At 37.4% G+C, this 13,918-nt stretch overlaps 1 protein-coding gene across 4 annotated transcripts in view; it reads right to left on the bottom strand.

Annotated features, from left to right (window-relative positions):
* Positions 1 to 13,918, bottom strand: part of arnt2 (aryl-hydrocarbon receptor nuclear translocator 2) — a 150,712-nt gene that overhangs the window by 95,612 nt on the left and 41,182 nt on the right. For 2 of the 4 annotated variants that reach the window (XM_051664632.1, XM_051664708.1), the window contains exons 4-6: positions 10,356 to 10,400; positions 7,409 to 7,622; positions 5,747 to 5,960 (exon numbers count right to left, since the gene is read on the bottom strand). In XM_051664632.1, the coding sequence (XP_051520592.1) occupies positions 5,747 to 5,960; positions 7,409 to 7,622; positions 10,356 to 10,400 (473 nt within the window). The remainder of the gene's footprint in view (positions 1 to 5,746; positions 5,961 to 7,408; positions 7,623 to 10,355; positions 10,401 to 13,918) is intronic. The other 2 variants (XM_051664771.1, XM_051664792.1) reach the window with 1 other exon arrangement.

Genomic DNA, 13,918 nt, shown 5'->3' with positions numbered 1-13,918 from the left:
TTTGGAATAAGGCTGTAACATAACAAAATGTGGAAAAAGTGAAGCGCTGTGAATACTTTCCGGATGCACTGTAAATATTTTTTTAATGAAGTTTTTGACGTCATTACATTGGTCTATCTTTTCACCAGCCAAACGCTACGGTGCTGATCATGGTTTAAAGTATCGATACTATTATCTCAAACTTAATCAAGATATTTTAATCTAATCCGTGCGTGCTTTTGAAAAAGAAAACAGCTAGGAATTATCACAATAAGAATATCTTCTATACATCATATCAGCTCAGATGTATTGAGCAACATATGAAGAACAAGCCCCTGAAATTAAACAAACAAAACCATTCCTGAAACAAACTTACTAAAACTTAAAATAAAAATATTAAAATAAAAAGTAAATAAAAATGGAAAAATAATAACAATAACTAACTATTTGTTCATGGCATATCTGATGTTTATAGAGAAGTATCTGAAGGATTATAAGCTACAAATTACACAAATCCACAGAAATATTCAGTTCTATTTCAAGAAGGCTGAGATATAGATGTTGCCCACAGTGAAAATATTTTTCTCTTTATCTGAGAAAAAAAACAAACAAATATAAAACATCCTGCGTTTAGTCAAAAATGTTGTTAGCATCTGCAAAGGAGAACACAAGATAGAGCTCTGTGATATGTTACTAGCGCCCTCTAGTTAACAAAAACAGACAGTGTAGCATTTCCTGTGGGGAAGCTTTATTTAGGGCATATGAGAAACACATGAAAGATTCAGTCAGCATGCAATTGTTTTTTATGGTGGTTAAGAGGTTTAACTCCCCAAAATATAATGTAGAATAAGCTGTATAGAAATAACTGTAATGCTGCCTTAGAATTTGACTAAAAGAAGGCATTATTAGGCAGCATAATGTTGCAGCCAGGGACGTTTCTAGCTATAAGCGGTGATTTTTTTTAATTTTTTATATATACTAAAAGCTGCGAGTAAGACTCAGAGAGCTGTTGTGGCTCAATTAGACAGTTATAGGGTGCCTCTAAATATGAACTGCCCCCATATGCTCAGAAGCAGCTCTGGTTGTAACTTACACTTGGAACGGCCTTCGTTTTGGAAGCCCACCTTTGATGCTTTAAAAGCTGCTTAGATAGGCAGCTCACTAGAATTTGGAACAAAGCTTATAGTAAACCCAAAGGAAAACAAATGCAAAATGATTAGTGTTTAAGAGAGGTTATAATAATACAAATTAAATAAATAAAAAAACCTGCTCCCTGTCAAAGTTTATCATCTTGATATCCCACAGCAATCCTGCTTAAAAAAATGCACAAATGAAACAAAAATTGAATGTTTTGGTAGATGAACAAAGCTTTATATCTGGAGAAAACAAATCATTGTGTGACAACACCAAAATCTCATTGGAGCTGTAAAGTGTGATGTGTAACTATGAGGTTAATGGTGCTTCAGCACATGTACAGCTTGCAATCACTTGAATTCCAAATTCCACCAGTAAACTATACAGTACAAAGAGAGCATTTGTAAATGACAAAAACCCAAGCAAGCTGATGGGTCATGCACCTTGACAATGAGGTTAATCATTAACAGGGTAAACAAAAATCTCCTCATTTAAGAGGGCAGTGTCATAGTCCTGACCTGTATTTGATTAAACTGTTGTGATGTGATTGAAACAGGCCGTTCAGTCTACATGAACTGAAACCATTTTGTCTTGAGGAATTGCAGATTTGGTTTACATTACTGCCACAAAAAGACATTCCTCTAGAAGTGCTTAGATGCCACATATGCAGCCTATTAAACATGACGGTTTGATTTAGAATGATTAACATGAAGATCAGTGCCTATTTTAGGAAGTTTGAGTACACCCCAAGATCATTACAAAGGGTTTAACTTAAAGGAATAGTTCACACAAAAAACATTCTCATCATTTCCTCACCCTCATGCCATCCCAGATGTGTATAACTTTCTTCTGTTGAACACAAATGAAGATTTTTAGAACAATATCTCAGCTCTGTATGTCTATACAATGCAAGCAGATGGTGATCAGCACTTTAAAGCTCCAAAAAGCACAGACAACCATAGTAAAAGTAATCCATAAGACCCAAGTGGTTAAATTAATGTCTTCTAAAGCGATACGATCACGCGGCCTCTTTCGTGACGCAATCGCGTTGGCATGTTTTGGAACTTAAAACAAGAAATTCTGAAAAATCTTTGAAGAAACAGTTGTTGTACATACAAGGAGTTGATAGTAACCAGTGACACTAGGGCTTTGTTCACACTGCAGGAAAAATCGGATTTTTTAGACTGACTATTCAAACTGCAGGCTACATGTTGACAGATCAGATTTTTTGCTGTTCAGACTGCAGTCGCTTTTGCTAGAATGTCTACATTAGTTGTCATAGTAACAATGCAATCTTGATTATGTTCACCATGCATGAGTGTTTATCAATGGATGTTTTTCATGAGGGCATCCAAATGTTAATTGTAACAGATAAAAGACGGGCGAGGAGGAGAAGGGAACTGGCTGAACCGTAAACAAAGTTTAATATGAAACTCAACATAAAACAAACAAACAAACAGACACCCATGCAACGCGGCTGCGAGCGTCTCTCTCTCTCTCTCTCGAACTGGTGCCTCCAGCTCCCCTTTATCTCGCTGATGAGCTGATTCCGTGCCAGCGGTGCATCATCACGGCCCGGCCACGCCCTCGTCCTCATCACTAACACATTCTTTACAGAAAGCGGCTTAAAAAAAATAGGAGAGGCGGCATATGCAATGTTTATTAATGCTAGGTTTACAATTGTCCCGTTTTTGCCAGACATCCCGTATTTTATCCCATATGGGGCGCCTATTGTCCTGTGATTTATCGGGTAGCTAATTGTCCCCTATTAAAGGTTTTATGCTCCATATTGAAGCATAAAATGGTTGGACAGCGAGACTTTTGACCGCCGTCCTGTACTGAAGCGCTCAAAATGCTCAAGCGTCCCTGTGGAGGTGAGGGTGTGGTCGAGCGCCTGTCTGGGGAGAGAGAAAGCGGTAAGGACATCCACCTGTAATGAACTGTGACTAATTACCATCTCTATGTTCACAGTGAGAGTCGGAGATCAAAAGACAGCCAGTTCACAGAGAGAGGAGAGAGACAGACAGACCTGAGTCTTCGTGTCTGACCCCTGAGAGAGTGTCTTGTGTTGTGTGAAGCTTAAGTCATATTTTATTGAAAATTATGTTGTAACGATCATTATTGTTTTCCCTTCTAAATGCCCTGTGAAGGCATCGTTTATGCCATTTGGAATGCAGTACATGTCTTCTCATCACAACACCTGATGAATGATGAAAAAAACCCCACATGAAATCTGATCTGATCGTTCAGACGGTCAGATTTTAATTGGATTCCAAACCAACTACGAATGTGTCCTGTTCAGACTACAAAAACCTAAATGGACTGGAGTCAAATTGGCCAAAAAAAATCTGATTTTTTTCTGCCTGTGTGAACACAGCCTAGTGGTCAACCGATATGGCTGATGCCGATGCCTATATCCAGAGAGCAGGGTGACCGATAGGCTGATATAAATGTCGATATATCACACAGTTTAATATAGTAAATAACATATACATAAAAACTGCAACAATTGATTAACTTTTATTTAGCACTATTTACTCTAAATTTCACACAAAACATTAACTGTAACTGTAAAATAATTAAAACAATTCTAAAACAAAAGAATAAAAAATGTAAAAAAATCTTTAAAAAAAATATAAAATAAATAAGATGCGTGTTTTACGACAACCTCATTGTCTCAGTTCGTATCTCTGCCTGCATGAGGGAATGTCACCTCCAGCTCAACCTTGCCAAGATCCCGGCCAACCCGTTTGTTGGCCACAACCACTATATTTATCTTGGTTCTGCTATGCTAACACCAACCAGGACAGCCCGGAACCTGGGAGTGTTGGTGGATGACCAGCTTAACTTCACTGCCAATGTTTGTCTCATCAACCGTGTGGTCTTGCAGGTTTGTGCTTTACAAAATCAGGAAGATCATCCTGTCTGAATATGCAGCGCAGCTCCTGCTCCAAGTTCTGGTCATTTCAAGACTAGACTACTGTAATGCCCTGTTGGTCGGTCTCCCATCTAGCATGATTAAGACACTGCAGATGGTCCTGAACGTTGCAGCACGTCTGATCTTCAATCAGCCAAAGAGGGCTCACGTCTCCCCACTCTTGATTTCACTTCACTGGCCACCAAGGCTTTGACTGTAGCCTTCAGGACAGCCAATAGAACAGCACCCTCTTCAATTCACTCCTCCAGGTCTATGTCCCAACTCGCTCAATGAATGAGCGGCACCTGTGGTCCCATCGCAAAGAGGCACAAAGTCTTTTACATGATCATTCACTTTCTCTGTTCCACTGTGGTGGAATGAGCTTCCAGTCTCCACAAGATCTGTTGATACCATCTCAGAATTCAAGAACCAGCTGAAAACACCTCTGTTTCACGAGCACTTAACCAATCCACACTAAATGCACTTACTATTTAACAATTTAGCAATTCTGTGCAAGCATCTTTACTACTCCAGCCACTGTGAGAACTTGGCAGTGTGATACTGAAGATATTGTTGACTTTTGTATGACAAATTGTTTATGTTCCTCATTTGTAAGTCGCTTTGGATAAAAGCGTCTGCTAAATGACTAAATGTAAATGTTTTAAATGGTAGAAAGGAGTTTCTTCTGGTTTCTGTTTAGTCATCCAATTTTAGTCATTTATTTGCACAAAGAAATTGCGGTAACACTTTCAATGAAGCCAATGTTTATAATGCATAATGCTATTCCTTTAACCTCCACTGACATCTGTACTGTACTTGATGAACTTTCCTTCACATTATATGGTACTTCCTCTACCACCATTATGTACATCTTGAATTTTTATGATGTATTTTATGTTTATTGTTTCCTCATAAACTCAGTTAAGATTCTGATCATGTGAGAACCTTTTGTTTTATTCTCGAAAAATGAACCATGCAAGAAAAAAAGCTTAAAAGGCAAAACAGCAAACTTTTTTCTCATTATTTAATTATTTTCTCATATAAAGTTAATTAGCTCAACTATATGCTATATGCTCAAACACTGAATACAAATTTCTCATAAATGAGCAGCGTATTATTTGAAAGGCTACCTGCAACTGATTAAAGCTGCCACTGACTCCCTGCATCACTTCTAATACTAATGAGGCATCAATTGCACAGGCTTGATTGTTCCCAGTAGTTGAATATTAAAGGAGGCACATTATACACTTTTGTAGCACTTTTCATTTAGATGGGGTACAACACAACTACGACGATAGTACTTTCATGGTACTTTTTGGACATGTTTGGTTAGGGTTAGTTAGGGTTAAGGGCAAAAAGCAGCGTGAAAGAAAGTCACACTTATTTGGAACCATATGAATGAAGACATCATTTTCATTTTTGGGTGAAATATTCCTGTTGAGCTGGTGTTGTGTAAATGTGGGTGGTGGACTGTCACAATTCACCCCCTAGTGGCAGTCATGATGACCTTTCAATTTGTTTTCAAAGGATTGCATTGTATGTGCAAGCCAAGCAACTGCCTTTGAGATGAATGGGAAAGCTAATGGATAGCTCTCTACAGGTGTTATAGATCTTTGGGTGTAAGAGACGTATTGTGGCCTTATACCGTCCTCCCTCTGTCTTTACAATAACTTCCTGTCTTCTACTTTTCTAACAATGCAAAGCATCATCTCTCACCTGTCATGGAGTTCTCAGATGTGCTCAGTTGTTCCCTCAGTTTGTCCACGTCATCCGGATGGACCTGCTCAAACAGCGTGCTGCCAAACCACTCAGACTGCGGCTGGTTCAGAACAGGAGTCACAGAGTCCGATACGTAGATAACACGACCTGTCTCAGCTGCCACCACAAACAGAAAGCCATCGGCTGCTTCCAGAATCAAGTGCTTCAGTTCCTATAACAGTAAACCAAGAGTTTCAAATGAAGTTTAAACAAAAATGTGTGAACCCTGGTGACAGATTTTAAACAATCTTTTAAACAGTCTGGTTCTGAACTGGAGGGTTGCTACCCTCAACTGGGATGCAGGTCTGTTTTGATATGGTTGCGGATGGCGGAAATAATGTAAAATGCAAACAATAAAGTGCAACAATTTTTTATGTTGGTGTAAAAGGTGGTGCGTCCAACCAAACTCTACAATATTTTGTTGTAAATTCATCTGTCACTTGGGAGAAGCAAGCCAAATTAAAGGGATAGTTCACCTAAAAATGAAAATTCTCTCATCATTTACTCACCTTCATGACTTTCTTCAGCAGAACACAAATGAAAATTTTTAGAAGAATATCTCAGCTCTGTAGGTCCATACAGTGTAAGTGAATGGTGACCAGACCTTTATAGCTCCAAAAATCGCATAAGAGAAACATAAAAGTAATCCATATGACTCCAGCAGTTAAATCCATATCTTCAGAAGTGTGGGTGAGAAACAGATCAATATTTAAGTCCTTTTTTACTCTAAATCTCCACTATAACTTTGACTTTTAGATGTGGAAGTGAAACTAAACAGGCACCACATGTGACTTTCAGATGTAAAAGTGAAAATGTTTAGAGAAATAAAAAAAAAAAAAGACAAATATTGATCTGTTTCTCACACACACCTATTATATCGCTTCTGAAGATATGGATTTAACCGCTGGAGTCATATGGATTACTTTTATGTTTCCCTTATGTGATTTTTGGAGCTACAACAGTCTGATCACCATTCACTTGCATTGTATGGACCTACAGAGCTGAGATATTCTTCTAAAAATCTTTGAGTTCTGCTGAAGAAAGAAAGTCATACACATCTGGGATCCAGGAGGGTGAGTAAATGAGAGAATTTCCATTTTTGAACTATCCTTTTAAGTAGATACCAATATAAACAGGTTGAGTGACATGCCCTGTTCCTCAAAAAAACAAAAAAACAAATCAAGAATAAAACAATACAAGGTCAAAGAAAATATATGGGTTCACTTGCAGCGAGGATAAACATGGTTTATTCAGACCACATTGTGTTTGGTGCAGTTAATTATTTGCTGCCAAGAGCAGGAAACCATCAAAATTCAAGAGGCATATAGAAACCAGAAAAGTCAATTTTGCTATTCATTCTCCAATACACCTATTCATATTCATTATACCAATGTAGTGTTAATAATTTTGCATATTTTCTGGCCTATGCAGTTATTGGTAATATTAATAAATATCAATGTTCCATTACAAGGACATTATTTTCCTTTGTATGATCAAACATTTTGGTATTTCGTTGGGTCACCACTTGATGTCCAATGTAAAATCTAGGTCCCGATTTAAAACCAGTTAAGAACCACTGTTGTACATCAAATGGGTCAGGTGAGATATTTCTCTACACACCTGTTCAGTAAGGAAGGAGGGTTTATAAGCTCCATCAGTTGACGTGTTCCCTGTTCCCCTCATGGACTTCATGTGCGATACGGCCATGCGCAGGATAGTTAGCTTGTCTGGTTTCCTCGCCAGTGCGCTGCAGGTGGGCACCATATCCGACAGTTCTGTGATGTACTGGGTCATCTTATTGCGCCGACGGCGCTCAATCTCACTGTGGTTCTCTCTGGATGAAGAGAGGGGAACAATATGACTGTTATTAGCATGTAATGAGAGATATGTAGCACATCAACAACAATTTTCAAAAGTTTAAACTTTTGACATAAGAGTATTGCAAAATCACTAATAGGGATGTCAAAAGCCCCAATACTTTAAAAATGTAACCATATCATTCTTTCTACAGTATCAGTTGTAACAAGGTTGTTACACGGAATTTAAAATAAAGACTTTTTAGATGCTTTTTTAAGACTGAACAAATAAAACTAATACTGTATGTCCATACCAGGTCATATACAAATTAGTTATGTACCAATATATCAACACAATAAGGGTGCAACAGTTTATCATGGCACAATACATCGCGGTTCAAAAATATGACGATGCACATCATGGAGATGGGACATTTTTTTTTAAATATATTTATTTACATTTTTATTTTAGCGCCTGTTCTATCCAAAACGTGTAACGTCCTAAGCCTACGCAACATGGGCATACAAATGGAACTGCACACAAGGAGCTTTAAAATGATTGCACACTAGCATCCACAGATGTTGTACGATGAGTTCAGCTGAAACTGCAGACACTGAAATGGAAACCAAGAGTGGGAGAGTTTGAAGTGCGAGTGTGATCTGCTCTGACTGCGAGAGAGAAAATTTAAGTTTAGAGAGGTTTAATGACAGTGCTATATTAATCTACTACTGTATATACAGTATAATGCTGAATATTATGTTTAATAATGCTATGGGGGGGATTTAATCCTAACGTCAAATGTCAGGTCTGCACTTTCATTAACATAAATCTGTAATTTCAGTAAGCAGAATTATTAGCTATACTGCATTTCTATTTGGTGTCACCATTGCCCAGTTCTGGGCTGATTTTTAGTCCCAGTACATTTCTGATGGATCATTTAGCACTTTTAGCACAATTTTAAAGGAAATGAACTGTTTTGCATATGTCTTTAAATAAATAACTTTTTAAAAGTTTTCTTGATTCAGGCTTAGTAAAGGACCGTGAGTTCAGTAACGTGAACCCAACCAAATCGTGAGATGAGTGAATCGTTACACCCCTAATCAATACATACAAGCTAGAAGTCGAACGAGATTGTTTGTTGCGGATACAATAAGGTGTTGGAAAACAATAGTTTTTCAAATTTATATGTTGAATGTGTTAAAATGCTTTTAGTATGTCCTTACTGTCACAGGGTCAAACGCAGGGCAACAAGAAACCAAATTCCCAATAATAACCAGAAAAAAATGAATATTTGGTGCATAACACAGGGCCTTTAAGTATAAACAAGCCCAAAATACACTGGGACTCTTAATTTGAAATGTCTGTAACTGTAAAATAAACTTTGTCATATAACAAATATGAGCAATAATTCAGTGATTGTGAACTTCTCTGAAACCGCTGGAAACACTGTAACATGAGCTCCCCACATACTTGAAATGCGTACATGCAACAGTGCCACATCTACACTTTGAAGCATGCAGAGCACACAGACTATATATTTATTTAATTAAATTGCAGATTTTTGCAATTTAATAATTAAATTAAGGCCATATCACAATTCCTATTATTCTGTCCCCAAATTTAAGGCCTCTTTAAATGATGACTTACATTTTGTAAACTGAATTTAAGACATTTTAAGACTATTTAAGGACCCGCGGGAACCCTGATTAATGAATACTGACTCAATTTGTAGCATGTACTGTCTGACTGGCTCACATGCGTGTGCATGCATGCTCTGCGTAATTGGTCCAATTCACTTCTTGGTCAAACTGGCGAGGTATCTTGGTCATCTTGGCAAGGTATTAATATAAATACTGTGCATTAAATAAATGTAAACAGGCAGGAAAAAAAATGTGTCAAAATATCACATTTTTCTAAATACTGAATATGTGCATTAGGCCTTGCAATGTAAATGCAGCCAATAACTTTATCGCAGTCGGTTACGTAATTAGTATTAATCAAACGACAATACTGACAAGAAAAGAAAACCACTCACTCTTCTTGATTTATTATTTTCTTCATTACGGTTTACTGGCATAACTACTTGAAGCAAAACTTGGTATCAGTATCAACTACTGAAAATTTAAAATGGTGACAACCATAAACACCATATACCTATGGATGCCCTCATATACTTATTTCACACACATTTTTCACAAACAATGTATGATGAAAAAAATATTCATAAATTGATATAATGTAAAGGAAGAATTCAGAATTCTTTTTCTCTCAAGACACTGAAAGAAGAAAAAGTTTGCACTCTTTTTTTGAACTTGTAACAATCCACAATATAAAAATCTTTGGATGATTTACCGCAGCACTTCTTTCTCATGAGTCAAACTACAGTTAAGAAGTGCCACAGAAGAAAATTTAAGACACCCAACTTTTCAGTTCATTTTTGTGACTTAGCTGAGACTTCAGTAATAAACACAGCGCTGGCAGATACCAACCAATACATCTCTTAAGTAGAAAATGTGAACCAATAAATCTTCAGGCCAGGCTGCTGTCTTAGTCCACAGAGTGCAATGGCTCAAAGCAACGTGACAATTTCAGATGAGTGTGTCAGCCAAGGATAATTAAACACCCATTTAAGATTACATCTAGACAGATTCGGTCATGTGAGGCCAAGGTGAAAGAATGAAGTTGGGTCCTTTTGGTTGCAGGTGGGCCCTCTGTTCTGCCTAGCCTGATTTCTAGCTATCCTGAGGGAACTTCTGCGAGATAGCCCTACCTGGCATAGCGTTCCTTATCACCATGAATTTGATCATCGTCATACCTAACAAAAGAATAAAAGAGATTAAATTATAAGAAAAATTAGCAAAATCGTCTGAATTACTTTTATATACATATTTTTATTTCTATATTTTGTCATTGCTGCTAAAGTGATGCGATTATAAACTTTATTATAATGTATGGCTTATTTGTGTGCTCACTGCAAAAATCATATTTTTAATGAGTATCTGATTCCACCACAGTGTTAAACACACTTTGAAGATAGATACTCTGAAAACAAATCATGATATCTTTTTCAGTTGTGATTATCGGGTGAATGTACTTTGTTCTGAGGATGTTTAGATATTTTTAATTGAAAACAAGACCAAGATACTTGTTAAGATATCACAGGTCATGACTGGATGATAAAAAACAACAAGGACAAACTAAAGAACTGTATCCCAGGATATAAACTCACTTTGAGTAAGAAATAAAAAAATCTTCCCTTAGTAAGTGCCACACTGTAAGGGACACATCTGCCTGCTTAAAAAACAAAACCTAAAACACTTAAACTCTTAATACTCATGCGTTATATGGATTATCTCTTACATATATGTCCAAATACTGTATGCAAGGGATAATCCACAGCTAGGTGTGCAATTTTAATGCATGACGTGGAGGCAAAGAACCACCCAACACGAAGCGGAAGTGCATTCAAATCCTTTAACGCACACCTAGCCGTGGATTATCCTGCTTATACCATGGTCACTTGCCAGCATACAGCTGTCACCGATTTCTGCAGCGCAAATTGTGACTGGAAGATAAATTATAACGGTTAATTGTATCTACGGGAGTTCTGCCCATTCTAAATTAAACACAGAGATAAAGTAGTGTGATAATATAAATGTAATTGAGATAATTCATAAGCCGTACGAATAATTGGAAAATTGGACATGAGATTTTTGGAGACCACACACTTTGTAAAAAACTAAATGCAAAATGCAAACCAGAAAATATAATAGCCACATAATGTAGAAGGGTTGCCACTTCTAAGAACGTTATATTTCATTTCTATTGTTTGTCATTTTTACAATAAAAAGGAAACACTGGTGTTGCAGATGTGACAGTAGTAAAAGTGGCACATACAGGTGCATCTCAATAAATTAGAATGTCGTGGAAAAGTTCATTTATTTCAGTAATTCAACTTAAATTGTGAAACTCGTGTATTAAATAAATTCAATGCACACAGACTGAAGTAGTTTAAGTCTTTGGTTCTTTTAATTGTGATGATTTTGGCTCACATTTAACAAAAACCCACCAATTCACTATCTCAAAAAATTAGAATATGGTGACATGCCAATCAGCTAATCAACTCAAAACACCTGCAAAGGTTTCCTGAGCCTTCAAAATGGTCTCTCAGTTTGGTTCACTAGGCTACACAATCATGGGGAAGACTGCTGATCTGACAGTTGTCCAGAAGACAATCATTGACACCCTTCACAAGGAGGGTAAGCCACAAACATTCATTGCCAAAGAAGCTGGCTGTTCACAGAGTGCTGTATCCAAGCATGTTAACAGAAAGTTGAGTGGAAGGAAAAAGTGTGGAAGAAAAAGATGCACAACCAACCGAGAGAACCGCAGCCTTATGATTGTCAAGCAAAATTGATTCAAGAATTTGGGTGAACTTCACAAGGAATGGACTGAGGCTGGGGTCAAGGCATCAAGAGCCACCACACACAGACATGTCAAGGAATTTGGCTACAGTTGTCGTATTCCTCTTGTTAAGCCACTCCTGAACCACAGACAACGTCAGAGGCATCTTACCTGGGCTAAGGAGAAGAACTGGACTGTTGCCCAGTGGTCCAAAGTACTCTTTTCAGATGAGAGCAAGTTTTGTATTTCATTTGGAAACCAAGGTCCTAGAGTCTGGAGGAAGGGTGGAGAAGCTCATAGCCCAAGTTGCTTGAAGTCCAGTGTTAAGTTTCCACAGTCTGTGATGATTTGAGTTGCAATGTCATCTGCTGGTGTTGGTCCATTGTGTTTTTTGAAAACCAAAGTCACTGCACCCGTTTACCAAGAAATTTTGGAGCACTTCATGCTTCCTTCTGCTGACCAGCTTTTTAAAGATGCTGATTTCATTTTCCAGCAGGATTTGGCACCTGCCCACACTGCCAAAAGCACCAAAAGTTGGTTAAATGGCCATGGTGTTGGTGTGCTTGACTGGCCAGCAAACTCACCAGACCTGAACCCCATAGAGAATCTATGGGGTATTGTCAAGAGGAAAATGAGAAACAAGAGACCAAAAAATGCAGATGAGCTGAAGGCCACTGTCAAAGAAACCTGGGCTTCCATACCACCTCAGCAGTGCCACAAACTGATCACCTCCATGCCATGCCGAATTAAGGCAGTAATTAAAGCAAAAGGAGCCCCTACCAAGTATTGAGTACATATACAGTAAATGAACATACTTTCCAGAAGGCCAACAATTCACTAAAAATGTTTTTTTATTGGTCTTATGATGTATTCTAATGTGAATTGGTGGGTTTTTGTTAAATGTGAGCCAAAATCATCACAGTTAAAAGAACCAAAGACTTAAACTACTTCAGTCTGTGTGCATTGAATTTATTTAATACACGAGTTTTACAATTTGAGTTGAATTACTGAAATAAATGAACTTTTCCACGACATTCTAATTTATTGAGATGCACCTGTATATGAAGAGGAGAAAACAATCCAAAACATTTTGAAGCTTGCAGACTTTGACTTCTGAGACATATGGTATCCATTAAGGCTGCAGGATTGATTGAATTAAGAATGAAATCAAAATAAGCCTTATCTGTGTTTAAGGGGAAAATGCAGGTGCATTTCTAATTATCTCCAGGTCGGACTCAGTAATACAGAGCTATTGAACACTGGTGTCTCTCCCATTTTTTCCTGTAGCATATTCACATCCAGAGGTTGAACAAAGGCATACAACTCTCGCAATGTCTCATTGTGGAGAACAGTAGAGTAGGTGCATTAATATAGAACGGTGATTAAAACTGACTGGAACTACCTGTGCATTAAACAGTTTTAACGCACACATTCCAGCCAATCAGAATTGAGTGTTCGAATAGACCATGGTATGAAATATTATTAACAGTATACTGTATATATCTACCCTATAATGTTTAAAGAAAAAAAAAAAATCACCCTAAATTGAAAATAATGTCCTATTTACTCACCTTCATGTTGTTCCACACTTGTATGTTGTTATTTTATGGAACCATGGAACACAAAAGGAGACATTTTGAAGCATTTTTTCCATAGCTCTTCTCCATTCATTGACAGTTAATCATGACATTGGCTGTCTAGCTCCAAAAGTGAAAAACACCATAGAAGTCCATATGAGAATATTTTTGTGAGAGGAACAGACAGAAATTTAAATAGTAATTCACTGATTATCTCCGCTAGAGCTCTCAAATCTCATTCTCCATTACACATATTTGAACTGGTGGTACAACACACACGAGAACCAATAGCATTTTCTAGCACAGAATGTCAACATGAAGCTATGGTTTGTCTATAAAAAAACTAGGAATA

Source organism: Myxocyprinus asiaticus, chromosome 1 (genome assembly GCF_019703515.2).
Source record: "Myxocyprinus asiaticus isolate MX2 ecotype Aquarium Trade chromosome 1, UBuf_Myxa_2, whole genome shotgun sequence".
Lineage (NCBI taxonomy): Eukaryota > Metazoa > Chordata > Actinopteri > Cypriniformes > Catostomidae > Myxocyprinus > Myxocyprinus asiaticus.
The sequence above is the reverse complement of the archived record's forward strand: the minus strand, read 5'-3'. Positions and strand labels throughout refer to the sequence as shown.